The 17,905-nt window shown below is 36.7% G+C and overlaps 1 protein-coding gene across 2 annotated transcripts; it reads left to right on the forward strand.

Moving 5' to 3' along the window:
- Positions 1–91: 91 nt before the first annotated feature.
- On the forward strand, positions 92–16,339 carry sap130b (Sin3A-associated protein b). Of its 2 annotated transcripts, none has more exons than XM_058761183.1 (21): positions 92–240; positions 1,035–1,163; positions 1,843–2,108; positions 2,243–2,404; positions 3,540–3,663; positions 3,746–3,867; positions 3,955–4,079; positions 5,143–5,287; positions 5,370–5,460; positions 5,588–5,692; positions 6,793–6,928; positions 7,057–7,175; positions 8,456–8,728; positions 8,857–9,031; positions 10,329–10,433; positions 10,535–10,896; positions 11,130–11,351; positions 13,702–13,827; positions 13,923–14,026; positions 14,103–14,216; positions 14,991–16,339. In XM_058761183.1, the coding sequence occupies exons 2-21, from the start codon at positions 1,058–1,060 to the stop codon at positions 15,147–15,149; spliced, it is 3,141 nt and encodes a 1,046-aa protein (XP_058617166.1). In that variant the 5' UTR covers positions 92–240; positions 1,035–1,057; the 3' UTR covers positions 15,150–16,339. The 2 variants fall into 2 exon arrangements, with proteins under 2 accessions (XP_058617166.1, XP_058617170.1); XM_058761187.1 differs by lacking the exon at positions 92–240 and adding an exon at positions 678–888.
- The last annotated feature ends 1,566 nt before the right edge of the window (positions 16,340–17,905 follow it).

The raw sequence follows: 17,905 nt of genomic DNA on the forward strand, positions 1-17,905 counted from the left end.
GTAAAATTGTTTAGGGTCGTTATAAGAAGTGTGATGCGATGAAGGTCATGTGTGGATAGTTCTCAGAACATCAGAATCCTGTCAGGTTCGCTGACTCCAATGAAGTGGAATCCGGATTCGACGACTTTTATTTTGAAATTAAAGACCGGAAGTGTCTTACTGCAGCTCGATTCCCATTTATGCCAATGGTCGATTTGCCGGGATACGAAACGGATGGAGAGTGCGGGCGTCGTGTTTACGGTAAATCTGCGATTTTTCATTTGTAAACAACAATGCTGCTAGGGTAACGTTTTCGTCGCGTTCACATTCCTACAGTTGCAGAATTACGACCGTTAATGTGTTTCTGAAAGAAATGATCATGTCTCGTTGAAATGACTCATAAGATCTTTGGGCGACTAACAGCCGCGACTGTTTTGATTTCTAAAACTCATTCTTTGTTATTTAAAATACAGAGTATATGGGTATGAACTGATCTGTATTTTAAATTAGACGACATAAGTTATGTGTTTTGACATCTACAAGATGAATAGTAACCTCACGAGCCCATCCAGGAACAAAAGCTGCCCGTTTTGTTGTCCTGACAATCGTCAATGTAACATTCACCAGCGTTCAGAAATAATACAGCCAGATTAAATACGTTTACATTGCTATCAGGTGCCGTTGATTTCGCATTTGTCGTGAAATTGAAGGTTGTCTAACCCTAGTAAGCGTATTTCACTGACATGACACTGTTGCGAAAAGGGCATTGCTACTTGATATTTGAGAAATATACCTTCACTTGGGGATGTTTTGTCGTTTATTCAACTTAATAGTTCTTGTTTTTGGGGATTATAACATACTGCATGAAAGAACCGTCTGGAGATATTGACTGGTTTGGTTCAGCATATGGTATGGTACACCATGTCTCTAATGTGAGCTTTTCGGATGTCTAGTAATAACCTGCAGACAATGTGATGTAGTCCTTTGTTTGAATTAGACACACATTTTCTCTATTGCATGCTGCATTGTGTCCTTTTTATCCTCTGATTCTTCAGGAAGAACGTGAGAGGTCGTGAAGATGAGTTCTCAGCAGTATCCACGTCCAGGACTCCCATCTGGCCTGGGACAAGGACAAACACCAGGCAGCAACACTACAGGACTTCCAGGAAGTCAGAAGAACACAGGTTCAAGACACATTGACTATTATAGACTAAAATAAAGAATTAGACCTCTGTAATGTTAGTGGATGCTTAATAGATCATTAGTAAATGTTTAGTTATATACACTGTTATTGAAAAGTTTAGGGTCGGTAAGTTTTTTTTAAAAATCTTTTTTAAAAGAAGTCTCTTATGTTCACCAAGACTGCATTTATTTGTTCAAAAATACAGTTAGAAAATTGAAAAATTATTAAAATTTATAACCATGGTTGTCTATATTTTAAAATGTCATTTATTTGTGCTACAGTAAAGCTGAATTGTCTTTCATTGTTACATGATGCTTCAGAAATCATTCTAATTTGGTGCTCAAGACACATTTCTTATTACTATCAAATACCGAAATCAGTTGTGCTGCTTCATATTTTTGTGGAATCTAGAGTACTTTGAATAGAAATCTTTTGTACCATTATAAATATCTTAGCTGTCACTTTTGATCATTTTAATCCATCGTTGCTGAATAAAAGTATTAAATAAAAAAACATACAGACCCAAACTTTTGAACAGTTGGAAATAGACAACTGGTTGAAAACCTGCATATCAAATGTGGATGACAACAAACTTGGAAGATGTTATACTCATTGAGATGATTCTAAAAAATACAGTCCTGAATTTACACCATCAATTGACTTAATGTGGTTTCTTTAAGGAGGACATGAAGACTCTAATCATGCTCCACGTGAGCTGATGTCCAGCGGAGCCGCAGTGTTCAGAGATGAAAAGCAGGAGACGGTAGTGGTGCGACCCTACCCCCAACCCCAGACTCAGCCCCCTCCCCACGGAACAGCTCAGTCTCTGCCCCCTCCTCTCCCTCAGCACCTCCCCATCCAGCCAGGCATGCCTGTCTCTGTGTCAGCACCACCATCCCACCTCCCTCAGAGTCTTTCCCTAGCCTTCACTGAGGGTCCTCTGAAGGTATACTGGTATATTTACAAATACCTTCAGTTTATAAAGCTGATCCCTCTTGTCATCTTCCTGAAAAGTCAAAAGTAAGCAAATGTAAAAAGGTATATCTATGTTTGCTTGCATCGCTCTTCTCTTTACTCCAGTCTGCTCTGAAGACGCCCATGCCAAGCCGTGTAATAGCTCCAGCACCTGTGTCAACACCAGGCCACCTCACTCTCCCCCCTAAGGTGTCTGGTCATATCACCGCTACCATGGAGTCTACACAGGCCTCTGGTATTCCTGTGGCGACCATCAGTGGTCAGCAGGTTAGTAATACTTTTTATTTTACTTTTCTTTTTTTTTACTTTTACTCACTAAGTTATTTGGCTTACATATAAGGGCTTTTTAAATCAAGTGCACAGTTTTCTGTAATAGTGATTTATCTCACATTACATAAAAATTTGAAAGCATTACTATATTTTCACATTGAATCTCCAAATTAATTTCATAAATGAACATGCTGCTAATTATATATGTCACCTTGGACCCACAAAACCAGTCATAAGGGTCTTTTTTTTTTTTAAATTGAGATTTATACATCATCTGAAAGCTGAATAAGCAAGCTTTCCGTTGATGTATGGTTTGTTACGACAATATTTGGCCGAGATACAACTATTTGAAAATCTGGAATCTGAGGGTGCAAAAAAATCAAAATATTGAGGAAATCACTTTTAAAGTTGTCCAAATTAAGTTCTTAGCTATGCATATTATTACTAATCAAAAATTACATTTTGATATATTTACAGTAGGAAATTTACAAAATATCTTCACGTAACATGATCTTTACTTAATATATCCTAATGTTTTTTGGCATAAATGAAAAATCAATCATTTTAATTTCTGGCTATTACTACAAATATACCCATGCTACTTATGAATGGTTTTGTGGTCCAGGGTCACATATATATACATTTACTTTATTGTTTATATTATGTTGGACACTAATTCATTTTGATTTATATTGTAAAATTTTATTTGTTATCTTTTTTTATTTAGTTATTTTTTTAAATTAGCAACAAGTCAAAATTGGAGCCTTTGTGTAAGATGCACTGTGGGAGAAGGCCCAGAGTGACATGTTGTTGCTGGTGTTTTTATTTTTTTAATTTTGTTTAAATTATTATAATTGATGGAGTTGCTGTGTCCTGTCATTATTATTCCTTCATAATTATTTAACTAAATAAAAATGACTACATTTACACAGAATATTTAATCAAGTGTTTTACAATAATGCACATTTTTCACAAAAATAATATGAGATGTATTTTATATATTCTAAAAAAAGTATGTGAAAGGATTCACTCCATTAACTTCTTTGCCCACAGGTAGGGGGTCATATTTCCTCATTAGTAGGTCTTGCTGTGTGTCTGGTTTGGTTTTAATTGTTGTTTTTGGCACAATAAGGGTCACACTGGTAACCTGCATCATCTAATGACCAACGTGCAGATCATCCGCAGCGGAGCCCCTGCGCTGCAGATCGGCTCCACTGCTGCCCCTCAGCATCCATTCACCTCACATTTACCTAGAGGCAAGTTACAGATTTCAACCAGGTTTCTATTTCAACCAGTTGTAATGTTGGCGCACTGACTGATTTTGTTTTGTTGTCACAGGAGCGGCTGCTGCGGCTGTGATGTCAAGTTCCAAAGGAACCACAGTGCTGAGACCAGCAGCCTGTCCGAGCTCCGCCACGGGGCAGCCTACAGTCCAGCACATTATCCACCAACCGATTCAGGTTCATGCACATGTAAACGCATGTTGTCAGTTCTATTGAACACAGATTCATCCTGATGCATTTCATACATATCTGTTTGTATTACAGTCTAGGCCTATAGTCACTACCTCTACAGCAGTGCTGCCTACAGTAGTGGCTCCAGTTAATGCAACCAGACCTCAGTCTCCGGTTATCACTACAGTGGCTGCCCACTCTGGAGACATGATACACGGGTAAGACGCACCGTAATGAAACATTTTTGGAGGGCTGAAATTATAATGTTTAATTAGCGCTTCTTCATTTGTGTGTTTTGACTGTGTCAGCATCTGTTTCATGGATGAGTTACAACAGGTAAACATGTCAGTTGTGTGGAAACTCCAATATCTCAAATATAGTGCTGGGTTTCCAATATCGATTTCTCAGTTTTAATCGGTTTTCATTTTGATGAACCTTTAGTCTTTGCTATTTTCAGGTGATACATGAGCAAAACTTCACTAAACATTTGTAGCTCACCTATAATCGGGAATACAGTTTTCATCATATAATCCATATAAGTAGTCTGGCGTTTCAAATTCTGCCATTTGTATTATGAAATTTAAACAATAAATGTGATTTTGATTCTCTTTAATGTGGCAAGAGAGACTGTATCTGCCTCGGATCAGGTGGCAGCGCAGAGCGCACATGAGCTAAACATCTCTTTCTCTGTGCTAGTTATAGCAAGAAATAAATATGAATAAACATACGAAGATATGTTGAAAAATATTTATAAATATAAATATTTATATATAAATATATATAACTTACTGTATCATCATGTAATCGCTTAATCAGTGTTTCAAGGTTCAGACATCAATAAATCAGCTTGTAAACTTGTTACATAAACATACGTTTACATAAGCCATTTATTGTCTATTGTTTATTTATTAGCTAAAAATAATAACTCCAGTTAGGAACATTTTATGCACATTAGTACATATAAATTATATTGTTACTTAACTTGGTTTCGTGACATTTATTCAAACGTACATTATGTAATGAATAGAATGGTTTAGCACAACCTCTTACATTAGTCAAAAAATGAATTGTAGAAAAATCATATAATTGAAAAGTGGATACAGAAACTGCCTTATGTGCAATGTAAATATTTACAGTTCAGTTTTATTTAAGTGTTATTAAATAAACTTTCAGTTTCGGTGTTTCAGTAAAAAGAAAATCATTTCTGTACATCTCTATATTTATAGTAGTTGAATTGTGGAAAATATTAAACTGTCTGATTTTGTTTTTTTTGGATTGCAGTCGCTCGGCAATGGCGATCCACCCACCCCAAGCCACCTTGAGTATCCAGCGCCCTCCGCCCTCACGGGACACGCCCACACGGATCACCCTGCCCTCCCACCCTGCCATTGCTGCTCAGAAAGCCCTTTCTCACTCTGTTGCACAGGTTGAAATCATTCTGCCTCATCCTTTTGGAAATATATTTCAAAAAAAGCAGGAAGTTATATCTCTCTTTTGCTCTGTCGTAGAAGCCCATTTTCAGCACTGTGACACCTGTTGCTGCTGCAACAGTGGCTCCAATTCAGGCCACCAACACTGCACCGTCACCCACTACAACAGGTGGGTGATAAATCTACTCTACACACCCATGATTCAGAGACATCCATGCAAATTGCACAGACTATTATGTTTACATATGTATTACAGTACTAAAGACCTGCTGTGTCATTTTAACACATTTTTCAAGGCTCCACCCCACACACTCAAATATCCAGTAGCAGTATTGTCACTATGACTGTGGCCTCCCACTCCTCTCATGCCACAGCAGTGACCACATCCACCATCCCTGTGGGTAAGTTACCTTTAGCTCATCTGCTCTGGAATTGTTTTTATTGCTAGTAGCACAGACGTATATAGGTTTTATTATCTTAATATTGTAAATATATCAAGTTTATTTGTATATTGCTTTTCACGATACAAATCATTGCAAAGCAGCTTTACAGAAAATGTTAAGTTTCTACATTATATTTAGGAGTAGGTTATTAGTGCTGACTATGGCAGAAATATACAGTAAAAAATCTGAGATATGAGATTTTGTACTTATTAGTCAGATTTGTCAATCTTTGTGACATTCAGTGTAGTATGATGTAGAATACAAAATGATTACCTTATTTAACTTTAAGACTTTATAGTAACAATTTGAGCAGATTATTATTTATTGATTGATTTTAAACTATGAAATCTTAATGGTGAAATGTGATCAATAATATTTTCTAAGGGTAGAATCAGAGCCAGTCCAGTCATACACAAATCGCAATATCGCAATATCGTTTGTTTACTCTTGATTACATAAATCACCGTGCTAAAGATAGCCGTCAGAATTAAAATATTAATACTTTTATTCAGCAAGGAATAAACATTGTTATAAAAAACCTATTTCAAATAGACACTCTTCTTTTGAACTTTCTATTCATCCAAAAGTCCTGAAAAATCCTGTATCACGATTTCCACAAAATTACGCTGCACAACTGTTTTTAATGGTTTCTTGGGCACCATAAACAATTATTGCAACTGCGGAACAGTCGTCAAGACACTTATGTTGGGACAACATTGCACAATTTTCAAAGTTGTCATTTTATTCTTGGTTTGAAATATTAAATTGTGATTTACCGTATATATATATCATTCTTTCTGCATTCAAACAGATAGAAGCTGTATTTGCATGGCTGGAAATAGCTGCCTGGAGGCATAATAACTGTATTGGCAGACTGAACAGACTTGCTCTTTGTGCATGTATTCATTTAACAGTCTAACTAAACTGGGAATGCACCTTTACAAAGTTGCAACAGAGCTGTTGTTTTACAAGCAGATTTTCCAAGAAGATTTTGCTTGTATAATAGTAAAAGCTTTAACTGATGGAATTAACTGTCAATTTTGCCCTGTCTGTTTTAGCTAAAGTGGTCCCACAGCCCATCACACACATGTCACCACGTATCCAGTCTGAGTACAGTGGAGAAAGGGGCAACCTCATCCCTATTTCTGGTCACCGCTCTTCTCCCAACTCCAGGGAGAACCGCACTGACAACAGGTATAAATCCCGTCTATTCAATATATTACAGAACATAAGCTTTTTTTCCACCTACTTCACATCAGGTATAGGATAACCATATGTCTGTTTGCCCTGCTTTTAATGGGATATTTTATGGCTCTCCACAGACAATCTGTTCCAGTGCAGTTTCAGTACTTCCTGCCCACTTACCCATCAGCACCGTACCCGCTGGCCCACACATACACCCCCATCACCAGCTCTGTGTCGTCCATACGCCCTTATCCAGGTACCATGGTGTTACATCAAATTAGATTAATGATTTCCTTCCACCGCAAACTTGGTGGGTACTAGGGGTGGGTACTAGGTGGGTACTAGGTGGTACTAGGTGGTAATTGGTGGGTACTAGGGGTGTAACGGTACACGTATTCTTACCGAAAATTTTCGGTCTTTCGGTTAAGTACGCATGTGTACCGAACAAATTGTTCCCTTTTTTTTCAGGAAATTTAGACAATGTAACGCCTCTGCGTGGAGCGATTCGTTTGAACGCGAATTAAGTTAAGTTAAGTCGTGACGTATTGTCAAGTATGGTGACCCATACTCGAAATGGTGCTCTGCATTTAACCCATCCAAGTGCACACACACAGCAGTGAGTAGTGAACAATGCACACACACACAGTGAACACACACCCGGAGCAGTGGGCAGCCTTGCTCCAGCAAGGGGAGTTACTCTCTCCACCTTAGAGAGTTCTGTTCATTCACAACCCCCACCTTCAATTCCTGCCGGCGCGAGAATCGAACCAGCAACCTTCAGGTTACAAGCCCGACTCCCTAACCATTAGGCCACGATTACCCCCACAATTCATGAATTACACATGAATGAACATCTCACCCCTCACGTAATTGCTCAGTGTTTCAACCGCGGAAAGACATCATTAAAACCGCTTGTAAACAAAATGTCACACAGCATGTCATTTACCTCAGGCAAGTCATCAGTGTCTACAGCTCGTTATTTGCTAAAGAAATGAAGTCAAGTGAAGAGCAATTACGGAATACTAGACTATACTTCATTATATTTACTTTACCTGTTAGTGATGTCTTAATTATTTAATGTATCTGTTTAAATAAATATTTCATGAAAGTTCTAACTCTGTAAATTATTGTATTTCAACAACAAATAGAAATTGTATAATTTAGAAGTTAATTTAAAAACAATTTACATGTTTTCATTTTCTTTTTTTTTTTTGAGTGTTGATTATTATAGTTAAACGTAAATAGTCAATTAACTTAAGTTTGGGCTCTGTAATAAGGCTGTGAAAAGGCTCCCTATAGTTTAGAAAAATTAATTATAATTGAATTTATTTAAAGAGAGCAATAATTGAATTCAGTAAACCATTGTTAAATTATAAAAGCAATTTTAGTTTTTTCCTCCTGCTGTACCAAACCGAACCGTGAAGTCAAAACCGAGGTACGTAACGAACCGTCATGTTTGTGTACCGTTACACCCCTAGTGGGTACTAATAAATGTTGGTTTTAGATTAGTAACAGTTGTTTATCATGTGGACACAGTAACTGCTCAGGCACCCAGTGCAGCCATGCCCACTCAAGCCAGTGTAGGAGTCGCGTCTGCAGTTCATCTGAACTCCATGCAGCTGATGACGGTGGATCGCATTACTCAGATCAACACTCAGAACATCCAACCAGCTGCCATGGCAGCGCAGGGCATCCAACCCACGCCCATCCCAGCCCAGGGCCTTCATACGTCTGCCCAGATCACCACCCCGAGCATTCAGCCTACACCAGTCAACCAACAACAGCCCCCGACAGAGTCTAAAGCTTCAGGTGGGGTGCCTCAGATCAGCTGTGAATCTTAAGATCCACCGTCAGTTCTCCACGTGTTCATACAAAGCAATCAATCATTGAAGTTACAAAAACTATTAAAGATGAGTTTCATGTTGTTGTTTTTTCAGTTGTTCTGGCTGATGGTTCCACACTAGTGGCTAACTCTATTAGCAATGCATTCAACAACAGTCAGTCTGCCACCACTGTGGCCCAGACGCACAATCAGAGTGGCAACGCTGGAACCCCCTCACTTGTGACGTCTCCTCGACCCAGCATTTTGCGCAAGAAACCTGCCAATGAGGGGTGAGCATGAAAAACCCACTATTGACATGTTCTCCATAGTTTAAAGTGTAAATCTCACTATGATATGTCTGTCGTATTTTACCAGCACAAAAAAATACAAAACTGTCCTGCACCTTATATATTGACAAATATTTAATGTGTGCGTAGATTAAATTTGCACAGTAGAAAACAAAAGGGAATACGGAATCCTGTTTCACCCCAGAATGACAAACAAAAAACAATTACTTTACTTTATTGTTTATTTTTACAGGGACAATGTACAATTAAAAGTAATTGCACCAGAGTTAGCTAATAACTCATTTACACCTGCTGTCCCTGGGCAGGTAAACAAATAAAATAACATACGATAATACATATACACCACATAAACATCACAATACATATATCCAAAAATATTAAATTAATAAAAACAGTATATGAAAAAACCCGGAACTTACAACACAATCATTAGTGGTTACAGATTTGTTCAGATAGTAGCCAATGCTTAAGATTAGTTTTCAAAACTGTGAAACTGTCAATGCTTCGGATGTTTGTAGGTAAGGAATTCCATAACCTCACTACTCTAACTGAAAACGCTGTTTGACCAAATTATATTTTGGAAATTAAGAATATCAAAACTATATTTAGGAGTACTACTTTCTATTTTCCTCCCAAGTATAATGTCTTCTAATTCAAGAAAACATATTCATTACTGTAATGCAGTAATGAAAATCATCTGCAGAAAAAATTATTTAGAAATACATTGACTACCACCATGATTCTTCCATTTCTACATAATAATTTATTTAAATATTAAATTTTTTAACGAAATCTGTTACTAATTGCTAACTAGTTAATTATCATCAAAACAGTGTCATATTGCAAAATATTTCACAAAATGTTGATACTAAAAGGTGTTAGGTTTTAGGTGTTTGTTTCTTTACTTGATATAATTCAGAATGATTTGTATAAATATGACCAACAATTTTAAATATATATGACCAACAATTTTCTTTTCATGAGAATCATGTTATTTACAGATTATAGTATTTATTAATGTTTTGAATTAGCTTTTTGTTAATTTTCATTTTAAGTTTAGTTTAGTTTAAGTTTTAGTAATTGTGCTTTTGTCGTATTTATTTTTTTATTTTTTTTTATTAAGTTGTATTATTTTTTTATTATAGTTTCAGTAATTTTAGTACTTCAACAAACATTTACATTAGTTAGTTGCCTAATGATTGTGTGTGGGGGGGGGGGAGAGAATGTATGTATGTGTTCTCAAAATTGTCATTAATCTATCTCTGTTGATTTATTAAAGTGCTGCTGTTAGAAAGAACCTGATCCCAAGTCAGCTCAGTGACTCCACAACCCCCAGAATCGATGGACACATCAGAAGTGCATCAGGTTCACCTCGTCCTGCAGGGTATGAAGTATTCACATTGATCTTATTGATTTTTGTAGTATTTCTTGGTCTTTAATCACCGCTCAGCTTTGTAAACACTTAATCTCCAAACTCTTTGGCAGAGTGAAGCCTAAACCTGATATCCACATGAGTCTCGCTCCATCAGTAGCCGCAGCAATAGAGACTATTTCAAGCCAGGGAACTGAACAGCAACCTCAACATGTGGGACCACCTCCCTCCCAGCTGGCTTCTCAACCTCTCCCCTCCCTCCTGACGTCAGCAGCGCCTCCCTCTCAACCCACTCCTGCTCTTTCAGCCATACCTGCTGCCATGGCAGTCACCCCGCCAATCCCCTCCATGGCCAATGTAGTGGCCCCGCCCACTCAGCCAGCTGCCAGCACTAATTCAGCATGTGCCATCAGCTCCACCCTCCCAGAGATGAATATTAAGCAGGAGGCGGAGCCTATGGATAGTACAAAACCAGGTGGGATCTTCATGCAAACAAGATTTTACACTAATAGTCAACCTATATATTAGCCTGAACATGAATCCTCTTGTATTTGACATTGAGATTAATTCATTCAACCAAAATTTTACATATTTAAAACAATGAAAAGATGATGTAGAATGATGTTATACTTCAGAGAAACACATATCAGGAGGCAGAAGTGTCAGTCAGTTCATGGTTTAACTAATAAAGCGGTTTCTTTCCCTCAGTGGCATCAGGGCCAAACAGTGGTGCACTGATGTTGGCAGTCCCTGCTACAGACATCACCCCTGGAGCCTCACCCAGAAAGAAGCCCCGCAAGCAACAGCACGTTATCTCCACCGAGGAGAGTGAGATGATGGAGACCAACAGCACAGACGAGGAGAGGTTCCCACCCGAACCCCTCAGCCAGCGTGCAGAGAAACGCAAGTCCCCTCCTAAAGAATACATTGGTAAGCTTCATTACTATGAAGCTGTTTCTTCAAGATTGTTAGAAGATCCAGAAAGGTCCTTGACCATGTGGCTTTATAATCTGAGAGTCTTCACTTTGTAGGACAATGGTGTTTTAATTTTTAATTTTTAATTTTTTTTTTTTTTTATTAGAAAAGGATTTTAGAACTATTATAATTTTATTTATTTATTTTTTTTACTGTATAATGTGGAATGTCAATCAAAAGTAGGTCAGAACACTTAAATCAAAACGCAATATGAAATAGTGTCTGAATATGTGAATATTAAGCCGCAAAAATACTATTCAAATATGAATCCTGCATGTTCTGTGTGAATGAATGGCACAGATGCACAGTTTCGTTTACACACATACCGAAGCATGCTTGATGATCAGTGTTTTCAGCCTCTGCCATCTCAATATATGATTACATAAACCCATGAACATAGAACTGCTCAGAGGGTCACTTTATGAGCATTTTACCATTTCTTTTGAGTACAAATATCGTCATATCATATACAAACAGAAACTTAAGGGTCTTCACAGCAACCCGTCAAAATAAAAGTTCTGTTTAACTTGAAGAAACTGTGACAGAAATACATTAATTGATGTGATGATAGTACTATTACTACTAGGGATGTGACGATATCTCTTGAGAACATGACAATATCCTCGCAAAATATTTTGCAATGTTTACATTAGAGCTGGATCATTAATCGTTAAAAATTGCGCTTGCGATCTTGATTCAAACACCCACGCAAACTTATTCTTGAATGACAACGATTCAGCTATGTCTATTAAGACTGTTTCACATCGCGAGTGTCAGTGGAGCGTGAGATGTTGATGAATCAACGGGTCAACCATCATCACGCTTCCGATGTGAACGCTGTCAGACTAAACATGTGCTGCTCAAGCTCCGATGCTTACGATGTGAAACAGGTGTTAAAGACATTCAAATCTGCATTCATGCTGCTGCTGATCCAGAAAGAGCAACACAAACAGTCTTTTCAACCACACATCATTATTCCTGTGTTACAGACATTTAAATAACAGAAGTACTGGGATAAAAGTTTATAGTTTGGGTATAAACACTTATTGTCTACAGTAGCGATCAAAACGAAAAAAAAATTTAACACTTATTGTAACGCTTATCATCTTCCGCCAGGAGGTGGCGACAACCAGTTTAAAAAATGTATTTGACATTGAATCATTCATTCAGGAGATTCCAATAGTGAAACAACTCTTTAAGAATTGAGACTTTGACTCCTCCATGTATTTTTTTTTTTTTGTTCAAATGAATATATATATATTTTTAAAAGACTTAAGCAATGAACATGATGATTTTGTCAGAACAACTACTAAATTACGTTATTTTGTGAGAGAATCGTAATTTATCTAGAATCGTGCAGCTCTAGTTTACATGTTATTACTGCATATAATTAATTAAAATAGAAGTTTAATTTCATAAAGTATAAGTTTTCAAAATGCACCTACATTTTTTGCATTTTGTTTTTCAGTTGAATAAAAGACTATTTTCCCTATATATTTCATCATTGAGGATTTTTTTTTTTAATTCTAAAAATCTTGTCTCGTTCTTGTGAACCCAGTCTCGTGTCTCGAAATATTTACCAGTATTTCTGAGAGAAAAAAATAAATAAATAAATATATATATATTAAATAAAATCAATTAATTAGTGATGCTTTTGATTTTAAATGTAATGAAACCATTAAAATGGAATCCAGAAAATTTATGAAAAACTGAATTTGGTGAAAATATAACTGAATTTGTGAGGGGAAAAAAATTCTTATGGCTTTAAAAATGTATTATTGTTAAACTTTTAATAAATTGCTGTTAAATTATGTAAGTAAAATCATCACATTCAAATTAAATTAAAAACCAGTACAAAAAAAACTATACAGTGATACTTACAAGTTTTTGATTGTTGTCTCACCTATGTCTGAAAAAAACTTGGAATATCTTAAGACTCCTTACCGCCTTCTACCTGCGAAAGGCAGCCAACCTTTGTTCTAAATAGTACATTATGAAATGGCAACAGTGACGGTGTTACAACAGAACAGAGGCCAAACTTAATAACATTGTTTGATTAAGATAAACCAACATCGAGATAAAGATCAGAAACATCTTTGTAAGCTGTCCTGGAAATGACTAGTAACTACAGTTGCACTGATTGTTGCACCAATTGTGGGACTATCTGTACAATTTTGACTTATCACAAGTTATGTAATATGATTTGATATTGAAGTTTTCACTTTAAGAAACCCAGTTACATTACTAAAACATTGTAGCCTCTAATGCCTATATTAAGTGTATCGGTTTCTTAATCTGTTTTCAGATGAAGACGGAGTTCGGTATGTTCCTACCCGAGTTCGGCCTCCGATCACTCTACTGCGCCACTACCGCAACCCCTGGAAGGCGGCATACCACCATTTTCAGAGATACAGCGACATCCGTGTCAAGGGTCTGTCTAGGCTCATCACACAGCATCTTATTTACATTAATACAATTATATAGTCTATCATAATTCATTAATACCAGCTTATATTGTCCAATCAGAGGACAAGAAAGGCACCCTGCAGGATGTGGCCAATCAGAAAGGAGTGGTGTGCAGAGCCCAGGGCTGGAAAATTCACCTCTGTGCAGCTCAGCTCATGCAACTGGTGCGACTTTCTCTTTAATTCATTACCAGACAGTGGTAATGTCAAGCTTATGTCAGAATGAGTGTGTTTTTTGCAGACAAATCTGGAACGTGATGTTTACAGTCGTCTGACGACTCTCCAGGAAGGCCTCATCCCGAAGAAGAAGGCTGGAGCCAGTGATGATCTTCACCGTATAAATGAGCTCATTCAGGTTAGAGCCACTGATTACTTTTACCCACACTTTCATACGGGTTATCATGCTTTTTTTAAATTTATTGGTTACAATCAATGTTTGTATTTGATTACCTTTGCATCATTGCAGTGCTCACTTAATTAATACATTTTTAACACTCCAATAAATGATTTAATTAAATTCTTTAATAATGTTGATTTAGTGTAATAACCCTGTTAAATGTAATATTTAACAGATCTCAGAATAAATATACATTTTTCATACTATACATTATAATGTTGTGATGCCTATATTTTTTTTTTATTATCCGTGCATCTTTACTATAGTGTAAAAAAGTTTGGGGTCAGTAAATGTTTTCGAAAGAAGTCTCTTATGCTCACCGAAGCTGCATTTATTTGATCAAAAATACAGTAGAAATAGGAATATTGTGAAATATTTATTGTAAAAAAAAAAAAAAAAAAATCTGTTTTAATATGTAATTTATTCCTGTGATGCAATCATTACTCCAGTCTTCAGTGTCCCATGATCCTTCAGAAATAATTTGCTGTTCAAGGAACATTTCTTATTATTATCAATGCTGAAAACAGTGGAAACTGATCAGTTTTATTCAGCATTCTTATCAGTATGGAATGCTTTGCATTTATTCAAAATAGAAATCTTTTGCCACATTATAAATGTTTTACTAAACTTTATGTGCCCTTGCTGAATAAAAGTATCCCCCCCAAAAAAAATTATGAATGGTAAACAATTGATGTTAATTGATCTTAATCATGATACTGTTTCTCTGTATAGGGCAACATGCAGCGCTGCAAGCTGGTGATGGACCAGATCACAGAAGCCCGTGACTCCATGTTGAAGGTGCTGGATCACAAGGAGCGTGTGATGAAGCTGCTCAACAAGAACAGCAGCACAAAGAAGCTCAATAAGCTGAAGCGTAAGGACAGAGCCTGAGACAAACTGACCAGATATGGGACAGAGTTCAGCACGACCACAGACCCTCCTGCACCTCAACCCCTAGCATGCAGGCACACTGCCCTGCCTCACCCTATCTCTACCAGGAGGCAGTCCTGATCCATCTGCAAGATGTCTTCATCTGGCACACCCTTCCTTTCCCAGAATCTGTAGGGAACAGCAATGTTAAATTAACCACAACATGCATCCTTAACTGTATCTTCACTGAAATATGAATGTCTAAATGTTTCATTTCAATCAAGACGTCTTAATTCAGTCACGAAGAGGTTACTTGAGAGTAGTTGTTGGATGTTTAAAATTCCATTTTATTCCAAGTTATACGTAATCATCCATGGATGAACCACAGATATCCGTAAAAGCAATGCTGTACATCTTCAAGTCTATAGATTATATTCACCACTTTTTCATTTGGGTGCCTTGAATGATGACCTGGTATTGACAGTCTGTACTGTATCAAACACCAAATGGCAGTATTACACAATGGCTGTTCTTCATACTGAAAGGTTTCCATTTTGTATTGTAGCGTTCAAAACAATAAGAATTGAGAAGCCATAACAACACCATCCTCTCTGTCCTAGGTGAACAAAGACTGAATTTTACCACACGTGTATTGTGGGAAACGTTAAAGGTGCTTTGGTGAAATGGAGTATTGTGCCTTTCTGTGTGCCTCATAGGATGGGTTTGGTGAAGGTTTAATGGAGTCTAAATGTCTGCGTCATTTTACATTCTCAAGTCACTGCCTGTTGATTTGTGAGGAATGTTTTATGTGTCATCAGTCTTGCAAGCACTGCTCCAGCTACAGCTTTCTGGATTGGCTCTTTATTTGGGGGTGGGGGTGGGGGGGGGGTTTCATTCAAGTATTAAAGCTATGAAAATCATGTTCAGATATGACGTCAATTACAATTTAGAGGAAAGATTTAATTGTGTGTATGCACACAGTTGTGTATCTAAGTTAAACCTAAGTATGTAAAAAAAAAAAATAAGCCCTCTTCCATTTTTGTTTCTTCATAAATGAACAATATTATGTTTATTTTTCCAGTTAAGTTGCTTGAAGCAGTGTAATTTGTGGCAAAGATAAAGCCTTGTATACTGTTTGGTCACTCGGTTTCATTTTGAATGACATTTCATGTTGCACTCCGCTGCTGAAGTAAAGACACTTTGTACATGAATCTGTGGATGTTTGTTTTTTTACAAAGTCAAATTTAATACAAATGTTGATATTGGTGTATTCCCTCTGATAAAAGCAACAAAATCATTGCTTACTACTGTATTTACACTACTATTAAATAATAATAGTTTTATTCAACAAGGACACATTAAACTGATCAAAAGAACAGTAGAAAATATGATGGGGAAAAATATATCAGTTTCCACAAAATTGATAAATTTAAGTTATTTTCACATTGAATCAGCATACTTAACAATATAATAATTGTTGGCGCTGATAGCCTTGCGGGCAGCATGCCAACATACAGCGCTATTGCGCTGGGCATCACGTACGACTTGAGGACCTTCCCCCCCCATCTTTACCGCACTTTACTTCCTGTCATTTTTTATCTTTCCTATAAAGGACATAATGCCAAGATTTATAAAAAAAAAATAAAAAAATACAATATATTAATTTCAAGGGGTCATGAACTAAGAAACCAACATTCCCTCGATCTTTTAACATATAAGAAGTCATTGTACTATAAAAGTTTTAGAACTCAAAACTTGTTAGTAAGAACAGCAAAATATTCAATACAGTCTGCCAAAATGACAGATTGTGGACTATATCACTCTATGACGTAATAGTGTGGCTAAACTCCGCCTTCCCAGAGGAAGATCAACACCTGCTTCTACATCGCTGCCTGTTTGGCATAACAAGAGGGTCGAATGCAGGATTATGCAGAAATCAAACGATAAAGATGGCTCCAAACACAAAATGCTGTTCAATGCCAACAGTCTTTGCACTACCTTTTTTCTGATCCCAACATTATAGGAAAGAGTGGATGAACTTTATTTTTAATGAAGTTCCAGATGGCATCAGTAGAAATTGATACTTTGTTCATTTAATTTTACTGCGGATTCATTTACAAACAAGGCACAATTTGACGCGGGATTTTCAGAGAGATTGAAACTAAAAGACAATCCTGTGAGGACTATATTGGATCCAGTAATTTTGCACCACAGAAGTGTAACTGTTTTTATTACGTGATCACTATTCTTTGTCTGTTATATATACTGAGCATTTATATGTTTATAACCTAAATCACAATGTGTCCATCTGTTAGGAATCTACGCTGTCTGTCAAACACACACAACATGCCAATCATAGCAGTGGGCGTTTACTTCTGCGTCTACAATCCGCCACACCTACTCAAACAGAGCGTTCTGAATCCGATGAGGGGGTTAAAAACAGGACAGAAAATTGCTTGTTACTTCTAAATTATGATGTTTTTAATATAAGAATCTTGATGACATGATAAGGGGACATCAGAGAAAAGTATAAAATAAAAAAGGCAGTTCATTCATGACCCCCTTTATCATATATAACATACAGAACTTATTTGAAATTATTATGTCATGATGTTACTGTTTATACTGTATTTTATCAAATAAATGCAGTCTTTGTGAACATAAGAGACTTTAATAGCCTAAGCAATAAACAAAATGTAAATGACAGTAGCTGGCTTGAGCAATGAAGTTTTATGTGGTTACTTTTGAAATCATTTTGATTAGTTTATGATTTACTG

The sequence above is a fragment of the Onychostoma macrolepis genome, chromosome 02 (assembly GCF_012432095.1).
Source record: "Onychostoma macrolepis isolate SWU-2019 chromosome 02, ASM1243209v1, whole genome shotgun sequence".
In the NCBI taxonomy this organism is placed as follows: Eukaryota; Metazoa; Chordata; class Actinopteri; order Cypriniformes; family Cyprinidae; genus Onychostoma; species Onychostoma macrolepis.